The 15,141-nt window shown below is 45.2% G+C and overlaps 1 protein-coding gene across 1 annotated transcript; it reads right to left on the bottom strand.

The window, feature by feature from the left end:
* Window positions 1–211: 211 nt before the first annotated feature.
* On the bottom strand, window positions 212–14,984 carry ILDR1 (immunoglobulin like domain containing receptor 1). The gene is made up of 8 exons (XM_081908835.1): window positions 14,576–14,984; window positions 10,454–10,624; window positions 8,833–8,982; window positions 8,465–8,584; window positions 7,650–7,796; window positions 5,910–6,014; window positions 3,860–4,689; window positions 212–2,055 (listed from the first exon to the last, which is right to left on the bottom strand). The coding sequence occupies exons 1-8, from the start codon at window positions 14,637–14,639 to the stop codon at window positions 2,014–2,016; spliced, it is 1,629 nt and encodes a 542-aa protein (XP_081764961.1). The 5' UTR covers window positions 14,640–14,984; the 3' UTR covers window positions 212–2,013.
* Window positions 14,985–15,141: the final 157 nt, after the last annotated feature.

Below are 15,141 nucleotides of genomic sequence, written 5' to 3'. Positions count from 1 at the left end.
GCTAGCACTGGGCCTTGTGGTCATCTGGTTCCTTCTTCCTAGAAGCCCAGACATATCATGAGGTGACATATCACTGGCTCAAGTGATAAAAAAGAAAGAAAAAACTATTGTGTAGTAATCCCCCAACCTGCCCCCAAAAAACCCAGGATATATTTTTAAAAACATGAAAGGAAAGGAAAATACACACATTGTACCAATCACTGACTAGCTGTTCTCTTGTTAAATCTACATATAATTGATAGTCTCTAACAATCTATTTCACATTTAGTACAGTGTAGAAGATGCAATTACATTTCAGAAAACAGGTAAATGTACTTTACAGAAGTTAAATGATAAACAGAACAAACATTTTTGTTAGCTACTTTTTACACTTAGTGGCACACCAGTTATCTGGGTGCACATTTATTGTCTGTGATTAAAAAAAATCAAATGATTACGCAATGGATAACCTTCAGTCTCCATTTGGGTGCGATCTGGTATCTGCAAATATCTGCTATAGGCACCTTTCATTCTGCTATACATCATCTGAAAAGAGGAAGCTTCTACAAAGAAGGGTTCCTTAGGAAGTCTTTTTTAATAAAACATCACATTTATCTATTTTGGTTTGAGCCTGTTCCCCATGTCATATAACCTGTGTTGTTGAATGATACCACACGTATTTTAGTATCCCATCTTTCGTCTAAGGAGCTCAGAGCAGCATACTTTATAACACCCTTTGTGTCCTTAGAACAACTCTGTGAGAAGGGTTAGTCTTAGAGGAAGTGAGTGGCCAAAGGTGATTTAGGTGTTGGGGACCAACTAGAAATTTGAACCTGGGTCTTCATGGCATTAAGTCCAGCACTGCAGTCACAGCACCATTCTGGCTCTAGAAAAGAACTTCCATTTTTCCTCAAGCCAAACTCAATGGGATGGATCCAGAGGAGAAATAGTGGGATGCCACTGGTACAATGGAGCTCTCCTGGCTCCTCCTCTACTTCTGCCTCCCTAAGCCACTCCAGAGAGGGTGGAAGATTGCTAGTTTAGCATGCTGTGAGATGGGGGAATGGGGGCCTGCTGCAGGACAAGAAAATCCTAAGAACTTGGCAGAGCTGCCTTGTGCCATCAAAAATGTCTCACGGCTCACACAAGTCTCCTTGAACACAAGTCAATGGGAGTTTGTTCATCTGTTGGCCATCAAGTGATGAAAGTGCATCTATAAACCAGGCCTTAGGTCCTAATGTACAGTGGTAATCAAAGTACAGGCAACTCTCAACTTACACAGGGGGTTATGTTCCAGGGATAGTGTGTAAAGCTAAAATAACATATAACCAAAACGCGTTGGGTTCAATTCCAGGTGGGATTGCCAAAGTCTTTTTTCCTGGACGTCCGCCCCCATTATTATTATTATTATTAATTGCCAACCGTGTAAAGCTGAATGTGCTTAGGTTAAATGCACGTAAGTTGTGAGTTACCTGAATTACAATACCAAATCCTCAGAATGTTTATCTTGGTTAATTTCTGTTTGCTCACATTGCTCAGCAACTGAGCTGTCTTGTACAGTTCATTCAGTAACCGGTTCATGTAAATATCAAATTGCAAAGTCTGATGCAATCCAAGGCTACTTTCGTCAGGCTCTGAGTCAGGCCATTGGCAATCAGTTAATTTCAACATGTATTAACCTTAGGTGTACTGGGTATGCAGTTGCAGGATTTGTACAAAAATAAAGCAATTAATCTTGTACAAATTATTCCAGTACAAAGTGTGTTTTTAAAAGCCAACTATCTAGCAAATCCTAGAGCAGGGATGTCGGGAACTAGATGTTGTTGATAAGGAGTTCCATCTCATTCCTGCTTTATCAGCAAAACGATGCTTTTTCATGAACCACTGCATTGGAAATCAAAGTGTCCAAGATGAGGAAATCCGGGCTGAAGGTGGCTGAGATGAAACAGATTCCTCTTTTGTTGGCTGCTACACTGAACAGCTAATGACTGTTTTGATTTGCAGACTTTTTTTTACAATAGCAGGAAGAAAAGGCTAGATGACAACGCTTCTTCCGCTGCGAGAACTGCCTTTTTCCTATAAGAGAAAAAGAAAGGTAGTAAGCATCTGGAAAGCAGCCATAATGGGGAAAAGCGCAACAGGTCACTGATACTCACTCACCCTCCCTCCCTCCCTCCCAGGCTGTTAAACAGCAATACTTTCCCTACTGGGCTAACCCAACCACAGTCTCATTTGAGGCTGCTTGATCTGAATGATGCTCATCTGAATGATGGATGCTGTCAATTAGCTCCAAAATTTTGAACCTTTGTACAAGCTATTTGGGGCTGATAGCACTCATGAGGCTCCCTCTGGTTGAAGATGGATGCAATACAGAAGGGTGGTTCGCAGCAATGCAACTTTGGATATTAATGACTATCACATATTGGTGAATCAAGCTGGAATATACCATTCCTGCCCTTCTCATCTCACAGCAGGTGTCTTCTCCTCCTTCAGCTGGGAAACGAAGTGCTACTACAGCTGGGTGCTTTAAGAATAAGCTGCACATGATATTAGTCTCACAGCTCCACCTCTGTGTGAAAGGTATTTTGTCTTGTTTTTGGAGTGTGCACAGTTAATTTTTTTTTACAAATAAGTTGGTGTGGGGGCTTGATCCAGATCAGGGTCTTAGAGTGGGAGGTGGGGGCTTTAAACCTTTGGGCTGCCTTCATGTATAATTTGCAATGCATAAAAAGGTTCTGTTGAAAATGCTAATGTGGAGCCCCTGACTCGGATCAGACCAGCAGTGGAAAGGTATCTGATCCAGGTCTGACCCTAATGCTACAGTTTTCTAATCCAGATTTTCACCTACCCCTGCCCACTTGCTTGCTCCTTGTGAAAACCACAACTACCACTACTTTTCTCTTAGGAGGAGAACTACATGAGACAAGTCACGTGCAGTTTTGACTCTCATCGACAGGGCCGGGACATATCAATGTTTGATTAACTAGTATGCTCCAGACAAACACCACTGACAGCTTCCTTTCTAAAGACGCACAAGGCTTTCCTACTGTTTGCCTTCAAAGGGGCTCCATTTCTTCACGTGCTCCAAGTGAGCACTTGCAAAAACAACAACTGTGCTTCCATGCAAATGCTTGGGTGTGTCTTACTTAGAGCTGCTGTTTCTCTTCTTTGCAAGGGCTCAGCAACTTACCAGGGAGGGTTGGGGCAGCAGAAGAAGAAGGCAATGCAGAAGCGGCAGCCAGGTTGGGAAAATAATAAAAAGCCAGCAAGTCCAACCCCCTCCCCGGTGGGGGCATGGAACTCAAACCAGAAACCAGAACTCAAACCATGCCCCAGACCAGAATAGCAACACCATGCTGGCCAAGAAGAGAATCTGAAGCTTCTTGGCTGGAGTGCTTTGTTTTGTTATTTGCTCTTGGGCTAGAATAGATGCTCCCACATACCCATTAGCTGGAAAAAGCACCGCAATGGCTTAAAAGATGTGTTGCCTTCTGTTCTCAGCCTGATGGTTTCCTTGCCCCCACCCCAGAGCACCTCCCCATTATCTCCCTTCCTTACTCACTGCCATGCCCCAGTCCTGGTAACTTGTTGAGCCCTTGTCGGGGCAAGGAAAGAAGCAGTGTTTGTAGGCTAGAGGCAAGCAGGGCCTGGTTTGCCTTGCTCAGAAATAGCCATGAGCTTGACCATGCTTCTCTTGAGCCTATTCACGTGTCTTTGAAGAGGGGCACAAGCTTTAGAAAGCAGCCCTGTGCAAATGCACAAGGCATCCCTTTCTGTATGGTTCCTGTCTTCAGCCTCTGCCAGAGAGTAGCCTGCAGCAGGGTGCAGAGCTACAAACCCATGAGATTATGAAAGAGAATATTTGTCACACTTAGTTTACCGATTGCTGCTCCGCAAGGCTTCTGGCTTTGTCGCCTTTGGCTGGGATGATTTCTACCGAGCGGTAACTAGGGGGTTTCTCTGGCCAGTCTGGAGAGCGGCGCTGGCGATGCCGCCTGCTGTTCCCTTGGAAGCGCTCGTACTCGTCAGATGAACTCCACGACTCCCGGCGGGATGGTGGAGAACAGCTGCGATGGCGGCGGCGGCGGCCCTGGCGATAAGAGTCCCTGCTCCTCTGACTGAGAGGTCGATAAGCCCGCTGCCCTGAATACCTTCTGTCAGAGGGATGCCGTGCAGAACGCTCCCTTCTATCCTCCTCAGGATACGAATCAGAACTGTTCCTACCATGCAAAATGGGAGATAAGTCTGGCCTAGAACTCCGAGACCTGTCATAATGGCTGGCAGCCCTCTGCCTCTCGACTATGCGGTCTCTAGGTCTGTTCCGGAGTTCCCGGTCGTAACTGGAGTAGGAATCGTCGTCTTCATCCAAAGACAAGCGCCTCCTCCTCCTCTCCCTCTCGTCGTCACTCGCCTGGCTCCGAGGTCGCGAGGCATATGTCGACCGCCGTGGTCGTGACGAACCACTAGTTCTGCGGGAGGATGGGATGCGCTCAATGATGGGAGGCAGTTGGATCACTCTGCGTTCCACAATCTCTGAGCCCAGAGAGGAGAGGATGCTAGGATGACGACTGCTCTCCACGTGGTGCGGAGGTATCATGGGCTGGGAAACGCCAAGGTTCCTGACCTCCGACTCAAGCTGCTCCAAGAGCTTGTTGGAGGGCAACTGGGTAAGTGGAGGCATCCGTGGCTGACTGCTCTGCAGAGACATATCTATGGAACAGAAGGAGGGTAGAGGGAAGAAAGACACCTGCCATGAGAGAAAGCCAGGTCAAGAGGGACTGGGAAACTGTGTCCCTCCAAGATATTGCTTGACCACAGCTTCCATCATCCCTAACCAATGGCCATGCTGGCTTGGGCTGATGGGAGCTAGAGGACAACAGCATCTTTGGGGGGGGGGGGGAGGACAGATTTGCTAGCCCAGAAGTAAAGGCTTCCAATTTAGCATTAAGACAGAGACTCAAACTAGATGTAGTAGCAGCAGATCAATTAGTCTGCTCCAAATGCATATACAGTGGACGTGACCTCATTGGCAAGTACCTGCCTTGATCACCCCTTTGCCAAAAAGACAGCTTCAAAAAGTGCAGAAAAATGGAAGGCAAAGGAATCAACAAGTGGAGGACCTTCCTTAGGAGAAAAGGCTACATTGTGATCTTCGTGTGAAGGGCTGTATATAAATTTAATAAATAACAGTAATTGTTTGGAGCATTTTAGTTTAGAAAACAAAAGCAACTCAGTTTGTAAAATTTTGCCTAGGGTAGAAAAGTGGTCTCTCTCCCTCGGTGTGTGTGTGTGTGTCACCCAATGAAACTGGATGACAATAGATTCAAGACAGATAAAGTACATCACCACACAAGGCATAATTAATCTGTGGAGTTCACTATGCTACAAGATGTAATTATGGTGAATAGCTTAGATGGCTTTAAAAGTGGATTACAAAAAGAAATCCAGAGGGGGGCAATCTCTCTGAAATGCAAATAGAAATCTAATTCTGTGAGCGTGGATCCTCATGGAGCCCAGAGTTGCTCCATTTGTGTACAAAAGAGAGGAACTGGTAGGCCTGGGAAACTTCAAGGTTTGCAGATGTACGAAAAAAGAAACACCCCCCAAAACAACGGGAGAGGTTTCTCTTCTTCACCCCTGGTTGTGGAATTCCCAGAAACATTTGTTGGGCTTTCTCCAAAACAACTGGCTTGTCACTATGGGAAACAAGATGCAAAGTCTTTACGGATACCAGATTACATGCTTCCACTTGCCGGTGTAACAAATGAAATCAGCCCTGACCCTCACCACCTCTGAGCAGCTGGGCTGGTAGCCTCTGGTGCTCTTTCACCTCTGGGAGAAGCATCACCATCAAGCCAAACCACAAGCATCCAAGTCATTAAACTGCTGTAATATATTCACTCCCTTGGGACTTGTAGACGCAGCCCTACCTCTCTGTAGCAATGGGTTTAGTTGATATGAAGATGACTGGGAGTGGTGCGTCATCCATGGGAAAAGTTGTTGAGCTTGTTTCATAAACTGATGTCGTTCCAGCACTAGAGGACAGAAAAAGCAATAGATGTTATACAGGTGCACTCAAGCACTCTGGAGATCTTTCTCTCTCTCTCCATTTTATAGAATAGCAATATTGGAAACCAAAATTAGTGACAGGGAAGTTCCTCCTTGCTTGATTTAGAATGCTTTGAACCCCTGGAATCTTGCACCGCTCCAAGATTGGGGTGGCATGAAACAATACGGTCTGCCCACAACAAATGTGTGATTTTGTTTTCAGACAGATATTTACTCTGGAAGAAGAAGAGTTCGGATTTGATATCCCGCTTTATCACTACCCGAAGGAGTCTCAAAGCGGCTAACATTCTCCTTTCCCTTCCTCCCCCACAACAAACACTCTGTGAGGTGAATGACGCTGAGAGACTTCTGAGAAGTATGACTGGCCCAAGGTCACCCAGCAGCTGCATGTGGAGGAGCAGGGAATCGAACCCGGTTTCCCAGATTACGAGTCTATCGCTCTTAACCACCACACTGGCTCTCTAACTAAATTTTCTAACATTGAAAGTACAATCCTGAATTCCTTCACACCGGGGCTTTGCCAATGTAATACCAGCAGAGGACTTCCCCGGCGCCCACAGACTCCACTCCCGCCCTGCTGAAATTAGGCTCGAAAGGAGCATTCTATTGTAGCCAATGGAGTAGTTTGCATTATATTTATGTGTGCGTGTTGTGCTGCTGAAAGGTGGGAAATAAATTTAATAAATACACATGGTGTTCATGACTGTTTCTGCTGTTCACGAATGTGTCCATGGGCCCCAAAAGTTTAGCAAACTCTGTCCTACACAATGCCCTTAACATAAAATTATAGTCTACTTCAGCATGTTCCATGAAGAGAGCATTTATACATTGATGGAAGAGTAAACACAAATGGCAGAAAGGGATGGAGATGGGGCATAGTGGTTAGAATTTCATCAGGGGCCTGGGAGACCAGGGTTCAAAACCTGACGCAGCCATGAAGCTCCCTGGGTGACCTTAGGCTAATCATGGTCTCTTATTCTAATCTACTTCACAGGCTTGGTGCGAGAATAAAGTGTGACCTTGAACTACTTGGAGGAAACTACGAAGGCCCTCCTATTTGTGTACATTTTGGATAACATGCAGTTAGGTTTCCACCTGAGCAGTATTTCCCCTCCACGACCACCCCAAATCCTACAGAGGACGTCCAAGTGGCTTGCTTGTTGTTAAAGCGTGTACGAAAACAACTTTCGATTTAATACACCTGTTTTGTCATGGGTGGCACTGTGGGTTAAACCACAGAGCCTAGGACTTGCCGATCAGAAGGTTGGCGGTTCGAATCCCTGCGATGGGGTGAGCTCCGGTTGCTCGGTCCCTGCTCCTGCCCACCTAGCAGTTCAAAAGCACGTCAAAGTGCAAGTAGATAAATAGGTACCGCTCCGGTGGGAAGGTAAACGGCGTTTCCATGCGCTGCTCTGGTTCACCAGAAGCGGCTTAGTCCTGCTGGCCACATGACCTCGGCCAATAAAGCGAGATGAGCGCTGCAACCCCAGAGTCGGTCACGACCGGACCTAATGGTCAGGGGTCCCTTTACCCTTTACCTTTGTTGTTATTGTTTTCCTGGGAACAAATGCAAGGGGCAGACAGCCTGCTTTCCAATTTACCTTTCTCATTGCAGCAGCAGCGAGTTGGGCAGCAGGCACAGCGCACATGGCAGCAGCAATGCTGAGGGCAACACTGGCACCAGCACACCCCTATCAGCATGAGGAGGAGGAGGCCACCAAGGACAATAAGGACGACAGTCAGCCAGTCTGGTGGGGGAAAGAGGACATTCAAAACTATTATCACCCCCCACCACCTTGCTTTTCTTGTTACTAGATGCCTGTACAATGAGCTTCCTGCACCCAAAAGGAAGCTTTCCGCAATCTTCTCTCATCCAAAACAGACATGGTGTTCACACAGAGTTTCGGTCATCGTGCATGCACAGAAGTGCTAAATCGTGCTTTGCGCATGCGCAGAAGCACCGAATCGCAACCCCCGCATGCGCAGACACGGGTTACAAACGTGCATCCCGCACGGATCACGTTCGCAACCCGAGCATCCACTGTAATTTCCCTTCCAGATTTTTGCAAGTAGGATCCTTGCTGCAGCAGTTGCATACAGAAATACTGTCCTCCTATCTCGCGGTAGCCTTTTGAGGGCAGCCTTTTGAGAACTGAATGCCAGTGCTCGGAAGGGCCAGAGGCAAGAGATACGGCTCTTGTCTTTGTACAAGATAAGGAATTGCTGGTGTCTTCTTCTCCCCTTTTAATATGTGGATTGAAATAAGCGATAACCCTGGAAGTAAACATCTTTAGGATCAGAGCATGGCTCATTTTTCTCCATGCTTTGTTCTCTAAAACTTCATAAATGGTAAGGAAAAAAATGAAGATACGGTCACCCTAAAATAAAATTTAAAAAATAGAACAGTGTTACATACTGAGAACAATGAGCTTGACCTCTATGTCTGAGTCACCGCTTGTATCTCCTGGAGCTTCAACATTACAGTAGTAGACTCCATGGTCCCACCACATCACTTCATTGATCAGGAGATCTGCTTCTATGAAGAAAAAACACAGCATGGCGAAAGTAGGCAACTGGGTGATATTCTTCTCATACCATGACAGCACATTCCTGAATTGCAAAAATTATTGTGCAAACAGACTTTTGGAGAGCTGAAACTACATTCCGAGTCATTTACACCTCCATAAGATACAATTACTTTGTGCTGCTTAAGGCTGTGTTTCCTTAGCACTAATGAGACCTCTACAGGCCACAGTTTCCCAGTCCCTGCTCAAATGGTCTTACTGTTCTGAATGGTTATCCTCCGCTGTCTGTAATCCACACCAAGCACAGGTTCATTTTGCCCTCTTCTCTGAGCAACAATGCGTATTTCCCGCTGATTGTCATTGCAGTCGTTGGAAGGGTCCTGGCCAATAGCGAGGCCTGCTTGATAGGCTGCAAGAAACAAAGGGGATGAATTACAACATGAATGCCAGCTTATTTAAATCCAAAGTATTAAATTCATAATAGTGCTCCTTATAATTCCAGTGAGGAAAGATCACACTATGTTTATTACCTGTCCCTTTATAAGTGGTAACAACAGAAAAAAATTATGGGGGTAGAGAGGAGAAATTACCAAAGAGTCAATTAACTTCTGGAGACAGCAAGCTCTGATGCTATATGAACTGCAAACTTTGCTGGGTATATGGGGAAACAATGTGGGATGAGACTTTGGGATATATTTGAAAAAGTTGGCAATCCCATCATTCACAGTCTGAATCAAGGATAAGCTATCGGGATTTGGCACAAAGAGGGAAGACAAAATTGGTGGACATTAGACCATACAGATAACCAAAACAATGCTTTGGAAACCCAATACTTTTAATCTAATTTTACAATAGTGAAAGCTATAATTCATGGTTCAGATTGCAAGAACTCTGAGCATCTCACTAAGCCTATCCAGACTGAAGGAAGATGGGTAAAAGGCTCACAACTTTTGGCTAGCCTTGATAGCCTGCCAGCATTTTTGACTGTAGGGACCTTTGCTCCTCATCCAATGTGGGATATAATCCCTTCTCCAATATCGCAACAAGTTCCAAATTGGTTCTAGGGTGCCTCTGAAAAGAGGGTGTGAGGTTAAAGATAGTCCCTCCCTGCCCCCCATCTTAGAAGGTGGGCTGGGGTTCATCCATGTCAGACTACAGGCCAAAGTGCAGTGCAACACAAGTCTCAATCCTCTTCCTGAATTTGTTGACACTCTCTGGTTGAGCTCAGAGGAGAAATTAGAGGAGAAATTAGTCTTAAACTTCAGATTTTTCCTATTGAATTGAAAGTACTAGAGCCAAAGGAGAGCATGACTGAAAGTGAAAGGCTCCCTTTCCTAAAATCACATAGCCCTCTAGGGCAGGGGTCAGCAAACTTTTTTAGCAGGGGACCGGTCCACTGTCCCTCAGACCCTTGGGGCGGGGGCGCTGGACTATATTTTCAAAGGGAAAAAAATGAACGAATTCCTATGCCCCACAAATAACCCAGAGATGCATTTTAAATAAAAGGACACATTCTACTCATGTAAAAACATGTTGATTCCCAGACCGTCTGCGGGCCGGATTTAGAAGGCAATTGGGCCGGATCTGGCCCCCAGGCCTTAGTTTGCCTACCCATGCTCTATGATTTCAAGCATCCCAAAGATAACACAGTGTCTTAAAAGTGAAAGCACAAGCAGTCATTTCCTAAAGCAGCATCTTCTAGCTATCACTCCATCCATTTTGGTTCAGAGACTGAAGAGATCAGCTTCCCCATTATTTGGCTCTGGAGAACAACAAGTCAAACAACTGTCTTCCCTGGGGCGCCCTCCCTCCTTCCTGCCTCTTCTCATGTGTGTGGAGAGCAATCCTTGGTGGTGGCCGCAAGAATCAGTAGCACTCACCAACACTGTAGTAGTCAAGGATGGGATCCTTGCAAAAGGACTTATAGCGCCAGGTAACCAGCACATCCTGCAGTGGGGCAGAGGTACTGTAGTCACACCTGAGGGTCACAGAGGCAAATAAAGTTGTGTATCGCTCAGCAACTGGCACAGTCACCAGGATGGAGAAGCAACCTGCAATGAAGAACATGAACAACAGCTATCAGTAAGCATATGAAAAGCACCCCTATGCCCCGGGGGGGGGGGGGGATCTACCAATGCAGACAGCAAACTAAGTATACAGAGATTTAGTTAAAAAAAAGTAAAGTTACATCAAGTTTTTCATAGTACTGGTTCATTACTTGTGTGCCTGTGCAGACATAGTCTACAGTTTGCGTCTGGTCTGTACCTACTGGACTTACTTTTTCCTAGTTCTGGATCTGATAGGGCTTTGGAAGACAGCAGTGGCATAAACTTTGAATTTACCAGCAGCAGGAGCAAGTGTAAGATAGATGTAAAAATGTCATAGGGAAGAAGCTGTGTAAACGACAGCTTTATTCAGGATGTCCTAGAAGTTGGGATGAGGGAAGGCCTTGTATTCTCTCACAATAAGGGGAGGGGAGGCGCAATGGTTTCACAAATGGGGAATGTGAGTTCTTCAGGTTGGCCAAATCTGTGGGAAATCTATGTTTGGAACTTTATACTCCCTGCTATAGCAGAGAAGATCCATATCCAACCTACAGGAAACTGATTGTTTCAGTCACATTTGATGCCAGAGGGAACTAGCATGCTTGCATATCCCTATATGAGTGCTGTGCCTTAAAAGTCTTAATTTTGCCTGGGAGAGTGATCTGAAAAGCAAATTAGGACAAAATGTACACGAAAGTTCCCACCAACACCCTCCAGTGAAACTAAAAGGGAGCACAAGGATCCCTCATATAATGGGGTGATTTCAATCAAAGAAATGTTACATCGCCAATCCATTGGCTATTGAAAACCCTGAGAGTGAGGGCTAATCCAGGCTTCCGCTTTCACCTAGGAAAACGCGCTCCTTACTTCTGAATCGGAGTGAAGGTCAATTTGGTTTTCCGCAGATAGCTGTGTTTCAGTGCTAAGGAGTGGGGTTTTCCCTGAGAAAGCAGCAGGGCGAACAGAAAACTGCTTGGACTCATGCTTTCTGGGCACTTGACAAGCAGAAGCGTACGTGAGCATTCAGAGTCTCCACAAGAAGTATACTATTAAACAATTAACAAAGAACTCTACAGTCTGCGCTACAATTCTACTCTGAAACTCATTTTCCTTTCGCCAAGCAGGAAATGGCGGTCACATTTCTTTTGTTCACCTGGAAACAATCCATTCAAAGACCCGACCCAAACCAGCACACCCTTTTGTGAGTCTTTGTTTGCTAATCCATTAGATCAGGGGTCAGCAAACGTTTTCAGCAGGGGGCCGGTCCACTGTCCCTCAGACCTTGTGGGAGGCCGGACTGTATTTTTTTTGGGGGGGGGGGAATGAACGAATTCCTGTGCCCCACAAATAACCCAGAGATGCATTTGAAATAAAAGCAAACATTCTACTCATGTAAAAACACCAGGCAGGCCCCACAAATAACCCAGAGATGCATTTTAAATAAAAGGACACATTCTACTCATGGAAAAACACACTGATTCCCATACCGTCCGTGGGCCGGATTGAGAAGGCAGTTAGGCCAGATCCGGCCCCTGGGCCTTAGTTTGCCTACCCATGCATTAGATGTTTTACTCACCCTAAACTAAGCAAGCCTTTTCTTCTGGGGTTTCCCATGGGTTTCAGACAGGAGTGTCTCCCAGCCCTATCTGGAGAAGCCAAGGTTTGAACCTGGGATCTTTGGCATGCCAAGTTGACATTCTACCACTGAGCTACAGCCCTGTGTCCTTCTTGCACCTCTTATGCCTTTCTCACATGCCATTTCCATCATGTCCACTCAGTAAAGTTTGCCATGTCAAAGAAAACTTTCCCTTTTCTACCACCTTTTTGGATTTTACCCTGGTACTAACAATCCCCAATCTCTCTTCTTCTTTGGAACAGCCCTCACTACTTTTTGTTCAACTTTTTCAAGAATTCATTTTCTGGAAGAGCTCTGGCCTTGTATCTATTGCTTGCTTCCAAGTACAGTGGTACCTTGGTTTTCGAACATAATCCGTTCTGGAAGACCGTTCCAGTTCTGAAACGTCTGAAAACCAAAAACTCAATATCCGACTGCTAGGCCTTAAGATCTTGCACTCAGAGGAAGCCTTGTGGCATGTTCGACTTCTGAGGCGCGTTCAAAAACTGAAGCATTTACTTCCGGATTTAAGGTGTTTGAAAACCGAAATGTTCATCAACGTTCGAAAATCAAGGTACCATTGTATCTTGCAAGGGCATTCTACTACCTGGGCTATATCCCTAGGTTACACATGATGTGCACCTGTATATTTTTGAAAACATGCTAGTTTTGAGCCTGTACGCTAGCTCTTGCAAAACAGAGCTTTACTATTAATTTCCTCCTCCAATCTTCACTCTAAGGTCCCAGGGTGGGTTACAATAATTAAAACATACTATTAAACACACACCCCTGACTCTAGTCTTCAGTGGTTCCCAGTGATGTATAAAAATATGTCATGAGCAACTGTGCTAATATGTGTATCAAATATGTGTAAAATATCCTGCCCCAACTCATATGTCAGGCTGAAATCCTATCACTGGGAGCACTGAATTTAATGGCTCTTACTTGTGAGTTGACACACGATTCCATTGTAATAGATAAATCAGGGTTGCGACTTCTCTAGCACTTTGAATTTAACAGAGTACAAATATTTTTTTCCTGACTCATGCAATAGGGAGGTTGCAGGCTTGTGTGTAGGTTTTGCCACAAAAGCTCATGAGGGATTATAGCCAAATACAATCTCAATTATAGCCAAATACAATTTAATATAATACTATCGCTATACTATTTAATACTAATAAACAGCTTTTAAATACACATTAGGTTAGCCAGACTCCTGTGTTTTCCCTATCATAGGTATACACGATAATACTAGAAAAGTATTCAAGGCATTAACAATACCAAAGATATCAACAGTACTTGAGATAACATAATATAAACACTGTGTTAGATAGAGTTACTCAAACACACTTGACAGCACCTAGTTGGAATGAAGCGCCTTTACAAGAATGAATGGCCAGGGGCTTAAGAAGTGCACATACTGGTTATTTTTGTGGCTGTGACATTATTACTGCAATCCTAAATGTATTTACTCGGGAATAAATTAAACTAGGGCCGGGCTCAACCTATCTTTGGCTGAAGGCTGTAACTTCTATTTTGTGTGTTAAAGTGAGCACTGTTAATACAGGACAGAATGTGAAGACACTTGTTTAAAAATACAATTTATATCTGAATTATAGACACGAGAAATATATTTAGACTGCAGTTCCAATTATACTTACCAGGAAGTAAGCCTTAGTGAAACCAATAAGGCATACTTCCATCTAGTCTAATTCATTGCCATTACACATTGCACTGTACATCATTTTCCTCCAAAGCAGCCAAGCTACAGTTCTATTGATAATAATCAACATCTTATTTAAAGTATACTGCACCTAATATCTAGGAGGGCAATGGGGAGATAAACTAGTGAACTTTTCACATGCTTACATATATGTACAGTAAATAGAATTGTGGCTAAACTGTTTACACCAAATGCTAGCTAGTACATAGATTTCCACCCTTTCTTACTTGTATTTTTGTCGAGGACAAAAGTTCTTTACATATGTATCCACTCTGTGTGCATGTTAAGTTTACAACTACAGCAATACGATTTTAAAAGGGGACACACACACATATGCTGGGCAATTTTACCACCTCTCCTCCCTGGGACCAAGAAGATCAAAATAAAAACAATATGGAGAGACTTAAAACATGCCTGATTAGCTCGGAGACCTGCCTTTGAGGAAGGTACTGTAAACAAGCGAAGGAGCAGGAAGGAATAGGACGGGAGGAAACTTTAGGAGACAATCGTCTACTAAAACCAGTCGCCGCCAGCAAGGAAAAGACGAAAGATCACGGAGATCGGGAGGCAGCTCCTTTTCCCCTTCCAGCTCCGGTCCCCGCCGCCCCCCACGACTCACCTGTCGGGAGCCAGCTGAGGCCGAGAAAGAGCCCTAGGTGTTGCCATCGCCAGCTCCAGGCCATGGCGCCGCCTCCTCCGCCCACCGGCCGGATCCCTCTGCGCAAACAAACCTCACCCTCTACTCCTAACTCAGGGAGGTGTTGGCCTTGCTTTTCCGCTTGGGAAGGGAAGCCTCGCCTTTTACTATTATTGTTATTGTTAGTATTATCTGGAAAGGAGCGAGCCGCTGCGTGCAACTCCCTTCCTCCCTCGGCTCGATCTCCCTCGGCACCTGTTGCTGGAGCGCTTTCCCATTTCCTCCAGCTGCGCCCTAAGGCGCATTCCGGCAGGTGCTTCGCCTCTCCCCCTGCAAGGAAGGACGGGTCCCGCCTCCCGGCTCGCTACCTGCCAGGCCTCTCCTCTCGTTTTTATTTCTCCGAGTTCAGAGCGAAGAAGAAACTTCGTTTGTACAAGCCAGATGACCCCTGGCAGTTTAATCTCTGAAGTAAGTTCTATGTTCAGAAAAGCTTGCCTTAACACCCAAGTTTTTTTTACTGAATGAATGAGCGCCCCCCCCCAAAAAAA

The sequence above is a fragment of the Podarcis melisellensis genome (genome assembly GCF_964234715.1).
Source record: "Podarcis melisellensis genome assembly, chromosome: 4".
NCBI classification, from domain to species: domain Eukaryota; kingdom Metazoa; phylum Chordata; class Lepidosauria; order Squamata; family Lacertidae; genus Podarcis; species Podarcis melisellensis.
Note: the sequence above shows the minus strand (reverse complement) of the source record. Positions and strands in the feature narration are given on the sequence as shown.